The sequence below is a fragment of the Echinops telfairi genome, unplaced genomic scaffold, assembly GCF_000313985.2.
Source record: "Echinops telfairi isolate 266 unplaced genomic scaffold, ASM31398v2 ScPeMD7_7469;HRSCAF=8507_1, whole genome shotgun sequence".
Classification (NCBI taxonomy): Eukaryota; Metazoa; Chordata; class Mammalia; order Afrosoricida; family Tenrecidae; genus Echinops; species Echinops telfairi.
This window is the reverse complement of record NW_022111373.1, coordinates 112,698,817-112,707,221: the sequence shown is the minus strand read 5'-3', so window position 1 is coordinate 112,707,221 and position 8,405 is coordinate 112,698,817. Positions and strand designations below refer to the sequence as shown.

General features: G+C 53.8%; 1 protein-coding gene across 1 annotated transcript in view; it reads left to right on the top strand.

Moving 5' to 3' along the window:
- The window catches only part of LOC123521126 (pikachurin-like), a 24,022-nt gene that overhangs the window by 4,562 nt on the left and 11,055 nt on the right, over positions 1 to 8,405 (top strand). The window contains exons 2-3 of the mRNA XM_045285371.1: positions 1,819 to 1,897; positions 5,920 to 6,063. Coding sequence (XP_045141306.1) covers positions 1,851 to 1,897; positions 5,920 to 6,063 — 191 coding nt within the window. The 5' untranslated portion in view covers positions 1,819 to 1,850. The remainder of the gene's footprint in view (positions 1 to 1,818; positions 1,898 to 5,919; positions 6,064 to 8,405) is intronic.

Here is an 8,405-nt window from a genome sequence, read left to right as displayed (position 1 = left end):
AATCAGGCAACCCCTGTGAAAGGGTCATTTGACCCCCAAAGGGGTCTCAACCCACAGGTTAACAACCACTGCCTTAGAGGAAGGTACAACTGCCATTCCACACACTGCAAATGGGAGAGCACGGCATTCTTTAGGGAATGCCTCTCTCTCTCTCTCTCTCTCTCAAACACACACTGTCATCGAGTTGATTCTGATTTGCAGCAACCCTATAAAACAGGGTAGAACTGCGTCCTGAGTTTCTTTCAGTGGAGCTCAGGCCTAGATGAGATGTGTCAGGAACCAAGAGCTTCACGTGTGGGTGTTTTGGTTTGTTAAACGTTTCTCTGATTTAGCACACGTTGTCCGGAGAGCCTAGTCCCTGGAGAAGGACACCCTCCTTGGTAAAGCAGAGGGGCAGAGGAGGAGGAAGCCCCTTCATGAGACGGATGGGCCGTGAGAGCCCCCGTGGGCTCAGACAGGACAGCAGTTGTGGAGAGGGCACGGGACCCAGCAGGGCTTCATGTCACTACAAGTTGGAGCTGCCTTGATGGCACCTGCCCACACCATCATGATTTTGTAGCAATCTGTTTGCACTCACGTTGCACTAGGACCTTCCATCTCGGCCCTGCAAAGGTTCTGGGGGGCAGTCTTTATCCAGGGCTGCCCTGCTCCAGTAGGGAGTAAGGCAATTTCTCAGATCGTCACCCGAAACATAATCTTTTAAGTGTTGATGTCTCTTCCTTGGATGCTTTTGGGCAGACAGGGACTTGAGCGAGGGGCCCAGAGCCATGGGGTTTGCTGTTGATGCCTTCGTAGAAACCCTCTCGCCTCACCCCCATACTTGACCCAGTTACTTAACCGAGCCCTTGGCGAACAGGGTGTAAGACGACTTGGGCAAGAGAGTGATGACAACTTGGGAAGAAACAATGATCTTTCTAAAATACTGAAAGGCAGAGAATGCATCAGGAGGCTTTGATAGGGAGAGCTGGGCGCCCTGGTGGTTACATGTCGACCTGCGACCCACAAGGTTCGACACCTGAAACCACTGGCTGCTCTGCGTAGAAAGGCAGAAGCACTTTCTATGCCTCAGTCACAGGCCCGGAAGCTCCCTGGGGCAGTTGCGCCCTGTCCTGTAGGGTCACGCTGAGTCGGCGTGGACTCGACGGCAGTGAGTGAGTGACCGAGTCCAGCACAGGACCCGTGGCTCTCTCAGCTGTGCGATCCTCGGTGAACCCGTGACCCTTCTGATGCCTCCATGTCCTCCCCCGTACGTAAGGTGGGACTCAGCGCCTACAGGGACTCCATGAGGCCCAGGGGGAGAGCCAGCAAAACTGGATGGTGAATGGTCAAAGCAAGGGCCAGAGTGTCACCCCTCACACTGTGCCGATCCCCATGCTTGTGGGGGCTCTGGGGCAGATGAGCTTCGAGTAGGAGCCCCTGGGGTGTCTGGCTGGGCTCCTTGCCTGCCTCCCTCGGAGGACACCCCCGGGACCTCCACATGTTCCCCAGATGGCCCCTGGCCTGCTCGCCAGCTTCCAAGAATAATTGGGAGCAGTTCAAGTCGCAACAGATTGCGAGGCTTTCCCAGTAGTGCGACGCCACTCACAGTGGACCGCCGGCTCTCCGGGAGGGGGCGGCAGGGACTCACTCTCTCCTGTCAAGCTGGGTGGTTCTGAACTTGGCCAACTGCATGTGCAGTATGAGGGGCTGACAAGTTGTCACATGGCCTCGCGCCATGACCCGACTTTGTCTGTGTGGTCCTGCGGTGTGATGCAGTCCCGGGTCCAAGAGTCAAAGCGCATGTCACCCCACGCTTCTCTGTTCTCTGTTCTGTCCCAGCCATCACAGAAGCCATTGAAGTGCCACAGTTTATGGGCCGCAGTTACCTGCTATATGACAACCCAGACATCCTCAAAAGGTAATACACGTCCTCAGGCACCTTCCTCGTCTCCTGGAGTCGGGGCTGGGGGTGGGGATGGGGGCAGGCCAGCGGCGATGTCTTCCCTGGGTGTCTGAGGACTTTTTCTCATTTCCCATGCCAGAAGAGAATTCCAAAAGAACGGCCTTCCATCACAGCCTCAAGGAGGAAAAACACGTCATACATTACAAATAAACACAGAAACGGGAACAAAACAAAAACGAACTAGATTTTTCATTGAAAAAAAAAATGTTGCCTTGCAAACAGCCCTGCCGTAAACCATCAACCCTTTCTGGGCACAAGGGGCCGGGAGAGTGTTCAGCCCGGCCGGGTGCTCAAGGGCCAGGCTCTGGGAGTGCAGAAAATTTGGCAGGCAGGAAGCCCAGGTGCTGAGTGGGATTCTCCCAGCAAGCACTGAGCAAGAGTCAGGGTGTGCTGTGGCCACTGTCCGCAGCTCTGCCCTGGGCCCAGTGCACAAGGACGCAGTGCGGTTCCCCCACGGACCAAAGAGACTCAGCCCTTCCCCGCTCAGTCATAACCTCTTGTGAGAATGATGAGGGAGAGAGAATGAGAATGATGAGCAAATCTTCATGAAGTGGGAGGTGGGCAGGGGAGGGGAATCCCATCAGCATCAGCCCAAAGCTGATTTCTATGGGGTGGCAGCCAGATATGCGGCCTCTGTTCAATCCTTTTACTAATTCTGACGCCAACGTTCCCTCCCACAGGGCAGTTCTATACTTCTCTACTGGGTTTGACAGTTCAGGGCCATGGTCACACGGAATGCACAGAGTATACTCACTTGGGTTATAAGGCTTATTAGGGCAGTAACAGGTTACAATTCAGGTTCAGAAATGCTCAAGATACAGTTCTTCAATCAGGATATCCTCTTCTGAGGTGTGCTCAAAAGTCAGGCTCTCAGCCCCTCAATCTGGGCCCTGCCTCGTTCTTTCAGGGCTTCCAGTAAGTGCCCAGAGGCACCCCACTCCTTCCTTTTGCCTGAAGGCACTCAGCTCTCTTGCTTCCAGGCCCAAGAAATCCACCATACAGTCTTGTGCCTCCTGGTTCTGCGGCCTATGCCACTGCTTCTTGTCCTCTCACTATGTCTGGGGTTACTGGCCGCTCTCCGTCTCCTGAGTCCAGCAGGTTTCCAGCACAGGGACCCTGGGTCCAAAAGACATGCTCGTCTCCAGTCTCTTCTCGGTGACAAGGAGGCCAGGTTTTCCGTGTCTGCGATGGCTCATTGTTAGCCCAGTGAGATGGTCCAAGTGGCCAATCCCTCGTTAGGGTTCCATACACCTTATTTGCATGGCCCCATCCCCACAAGTGTGCCATGCACTGTTTTATATTTATGATTTATTAGAAATTTATGTTTATCAGAAAGTTATCCCATCCCCTAGGTCAGTGGTTCTCAACCTTCCTAATGCCGCAACCCTTTCATACAGTTCATGTTGTGGTGACCCCCCAACCATAAAATTATTTTTGTTGCTCCTTTATAACTGTAATTTTGCTAATGTTATGAATTGGGCGACCCCTGTGAAAGGGTCATTGGATCCCCAAAGGGGTCATGACTCACAGTTTGAGAACTGCTGCCCCAGGGTAACTACTGCACCTCATTTGCATAATCCCACCCCTTCATTTGATGGATGTTACCAAAACTGTGGCTGGAAGGGTCTTACTGAATAATTCACGGGAGTGCCCCTCACATCTGCATCAACAGAAGCCCAGTTGCTCTGGTTCTGGCCAGTCCCCGGGCTGTTTGCACCCCACCCCTGTTGCTTCTCCCTCCTCCCCCCCTTCTTCCTTCTACCCACTGCACCCAGAGGGAAGTGTAGCTCCTGGTTCACTCCCGGATTGAAGACGCAAGAACTTCCCATCAGTGTCCCTTGGTCAGCGCTCTTCATCGGGATACCAGAGGCTACCCTGCTCTTCTTCCCCTGTAGATCTGCACCCAGGTGGCGCAGTGGGCTGAGAGCCACAAGGTCCGCAGTTCGAAAGCACCAGTTTCTCCGAGGGAGAAAGATTCGGCTTTCTACACCCGTGTAGCGGGACAGTCCGTGAAACCCACAGGGGCAGTTCTACCCTGTCCTCCCAGGTCTCCATGAGTTGGCATCCACCCGCTGGCAGTGAGTTTGGTTCTAGCTTTTGAAACCCGAGTAGTGTTCAGATACCATCATCCTCCTCGCTCCCAGCACAGTTGTAAACCAACAGGGACCCAAGCCTTAGGGAAGAGGTGGGTTCTTTTTCAAGGGGAAAATGGTTGTGAAAAACCATCCTAGGGCATCCTCTGACCCTGGTAACTCTGAAAGCACAGCAGGTGGTGGGGGAGGCTTCAGGTTCCTAATCCCCAAGGGTACTGATCTGTGTGACCCTGGCATGAGACTTAGGCCAAAGGGTTTCTTCAACCCTGCTCCCCTCCCCAAGGAGAAGAAGAACCCCGTGTAGTTCCCAGAAGATGGTGGCAGGGTAAAGGAGGACCAAGTCTCGGGCCCTGGTCCCTGGTGGTTGGAAGAGACTGAAGGGACACTGTTGAGAGCTGAGGGGAGTGGATGGGGGCTTCAGCTCAGGCCCACTCCAACTGTGTGTGTGTGTGTGTGTGTGTGTGTGTGTGTGTCTGGCTGCAGGTCAAGGTTGAGTTCAAGGTCTGGTTCAGGTAGATGCTTTGGGCTGCAAGTAATAGAGAATTGAGCACAAAATGTCTTACATGTGACAGGTACTTACAACTTTATAACAAGGAGTCTAGAGTTAGACTGGATCCTGGATTGATTAATTCAGAGAATCACTGCTACCATCAAGGATGCCGATCTTGCTCTATTCCTTCTTGTTAGCCTCGGTGTACTCTCCAGAGGCCGCAGTGCTTGTGGTTACAAGACAGTTCCCAGAAGATGCTCAGGTAGCCATTTGAAAACAACGACAAAAAGTTGAGTTTCTGTTGAGTTTGTAGCCACTCATAGCAGCCCAGACTTTGGGGTAGAAGTAGGCTCCACAGAGTTTTCAACGGCAATGATCCTTCCGTAGAAGGCCACCACACCTTGGATGGGTTGGCACTGCCAGCCTTTCAGTTAGTAGCTGGGCATTTACCCACTTGCACCACATAAGGATTAGGATGGCTATCCTACAAGGTAAACTTGATCTCCTGTCTAAATCTGTTCCCATCCATGGCTCACAGCTGAGTGCAATGAACAGCCCCCCACCCAGCAGGATGGGATGGGTGATAGGAGGAGGGGCACTCTCTTATTCGTGTCCGATTCATAGGAATCCTGAATCTTCCTGCTTCCTTCCTCGCCTTCAAGTCAAGGGCCTCCCACTTGCTCTCTTTCCTATGTCAATTCAATTCTGATCACAACAGAGAGTAAATGTCTGAATATATTCATAAGCATGGGAGCCTACTCCAGCCTAGACTGCACAGCCCAGGGCCTGACCTCACAGCAAGAGTCTCCCCTTGCTCCCAGTCTCCTGTTTCTCTTCACCCTTACCCGCTGCCCTGGCGCTCCCTGGGACCACCATCCCACTAAGCCATCTTCCTTCTTTGAGGCTCTGTCCCCCGTTTAGTCATGGCCCCAAGGGCAGTCCCCATCAGAATGGGCCATCCACTGGCATGATCACAACTCAGAGCAGTTGCTAACTTGAACTTCCTGAGAATTAGGAAACCAACTTTTGGTTGAGGCTTGGGGAGTCGTTTTCCAAGGGCCCTTTGAGGGACAGGACAAGAAAGGAGAAAGACAGGGGTGGGTGTGGGTGCTACAGCCTAGGACCAAGATGTTGGCCCAACTTTGACGCAAAAAGTCAAACTTCCGGACACAGACTCAAGGAGGGTGTGCTGCTGCCCAGTGAGCAAGCCAGACTGACACCCAGATCGGGATTCATGGTGCCCCATGCCCTTTCTAATCTCCTAACAGCAAGTGAAAACAATGCCAGATGACCTTGAGACCTGGCCCCTCTTGGCCAGCAGACAGACATGGTACCTGACAGATGCTGGGGGCTGGCGAATTCCGTGTGATTCTCAGTGTGTTTGCTTCCCCCAGGGTGTCAGGATCAAGGACAAATGCCTTCATGAGGTTTAAGACAACTGCCAAGGACGGCCTGTTGCTGTGGAGGGGAGACAGCCCTCTGAGGCCCAACAGCGACTTCATTTCCCTGGGCCTTCAGGAGGGAGCGCTGGTGCTCAGGTAATCGCATCGCCTGCTGCATTTTCTGAGAGAACAGATCCGGCCCCACAGTGGGGTCTGAACTTGCCTCCCTTCGGAGGGTTAAGAATCGGGGCCCACACCAATCTGATTCCTATAAAATGGAGCTCAGATGTACCTCCACTCTCCAACTTTGTCAACTGCTTTCTGCCACCAGCCATCCCCACCCCCATCTTTACTCCAACCAAGGCACTTTGCTCTCTGCTGGGTTGGGCGAACCATGGCAACAGCCCCACAGGACTCACGAGCCATCCCACGGCTATCTGTGATCTAAGAGGGAAGTAGCAGGCTACAACTCAGGGTCAAAATCAGCATGGGAGTAACAGGAACTCCTCAGAAGACAGGAGACGGTTCTTTAACCAGGACACTTCCCACCAAGCTCTTGGCTTTTTCTCAGTCCACTTGCCCTCTGACCTGCTTGAGCAAGTGTTACGGCTATTTTGGCTCTGCAATCAGGATCCTTTGGCTTACATTCTTTGGACCTGTTGTCAGGAGAGACCGTCCCTGCAGAAGGACATCAGGCTGGGTAAAGTGGAGGGGTGGCAAAAAAGAGCAAGGCCCTCCAGGAGATGGACTGACACTGTGGCTGCACCAACGGGCTCAGGCACAGGAACAATTGGGAGGATGGCCCAGACTGTGCAGTGTTCCGTTCTGTTGTGCACGGGGTCGCTATGGGTAGGAGCCGACCTGATGGCCCGTAACGAGACCCGGCTCTGCCTGGCAGCCTCCTGTCCAAAGTGCTCCGCCCTCTCTCCTTGCAGACAGTAAGCCTGAGGGCTCACTCTGCCATCGTGTGCTGGCAGGCTTCCTGGCTCCCGCTGCTCAGACCGCTACCACCCTTTCTCTGCCACTGGGTTCTCATGCTTGTCACTCTTGCTTACCATACCTCACTGCCCCATGTCATCTCCCATGTGACAGCTGTCTCTTCTGGGTCTAGAGCAGTGGTTCTCCACCTTCCTAATGCACGACCCTTTCATACAGTTCCTCATGTTGTGGTCACCCCAGCCATAAAATGATTTCTGTTGCTACTTCATAACTGTAATTTTGCTACTGTTATGAATCATCATGTAAATATCTGATATGAAGGATATATTAGGTGACCCCTGTGAAAGAGTCGTTCGACCCCCAAGGGGTCGCGACCCACTTGTTGAGAATGGTTGGTCTAGAAGTTTCTGGGTGCAGGAATTCAAAGGATGTGCACCATCCAGATTCTTCTGGCTCGGAGCCTGGTCCTTCTTCAACTTCTGTCCGATTAGTCCTTATAGACGCCTAACCAAAACACAAACAAAAGAAAGCCACCTCCATTCTCACTGGGAGTGTTTCCAACATGGAAGGAATGATGGAGGAGAGAGATCGATGGTAGGGCAAGGCTGCTGGCAGCCACGTGCGGGGACAGAGCTGGTGGCCAGAATTATTGCCACTGTCCTCCGTTTTGGTCAGGAGACTCCAACTGCTGGCGGCCCCGTGTGTTCAGGACAGAGCCGCTCCTCCGTAGCGTGTGGAACATGCCCATCTCTGGGAAGGCCATTACCAGACCTGTCTTGGTTGAGTTCGAACCGCCAACCTCTCAGCTAATTGTCAAGGATCCCTGCTGCCTGAGCAGGGGAACAAACCTTGGCTGGGAAGGCACTTTGGGGGGGACACGTCGCTTATCCAACCTCCTGCACAAACCTTGGATGGGAAGGCACTTTGGGGGGGACACGTCGCTTATCCAACCTCCTGCACAAACCTTGGATGGGAAGGCACTTTGCGGGGGACACGTTGCTTATCCAACCTCCTGCACAAACCTTGGCTGGGAAGGCACTTTGGGGGGGACACGTCGCTTATCCAACCTCCTGCATGCCCCTCAGTGGGCCCCTTCCCGTGCAGAGAAGGCAGAGACACGGTCTGGGGGTGCAGCCGGCAGCTGGCAGCCAGACGCCTTCTTCTCACCGTCGTCTTACCCCGTTGGCCCATACATCCACCACCGAACTCCTCACACCCTGCGTTTGGGCTGGCTGCCGAAGCCATTTTCCTGTGGTTTTCCTGTGGTTAACCTCACAGAAGCCTCAAAAGAGGGGACTGAAACCGGAGTTCACCCAGGAGGGGAGTCAAGCAGAGCCCCCCCGCACCCCTCCCAACACCACCAGCTCAAACCAGCTCCCCATCCGCTCCCGCTGGGCAGGGCAATTCCATCTGCTCAGGGCCGCCTGCAGCTCACATAGCTGTCACCCCTGGCTCCGGCGAGACCCCCACGCTAGCTCACCCCCTCCTTCGGCAGCCTTCTAACAGCTTTGCCATGTCCAGGCAGTTTCTTCCTTTGTTATTTCTTCCTCAAGTTTCTG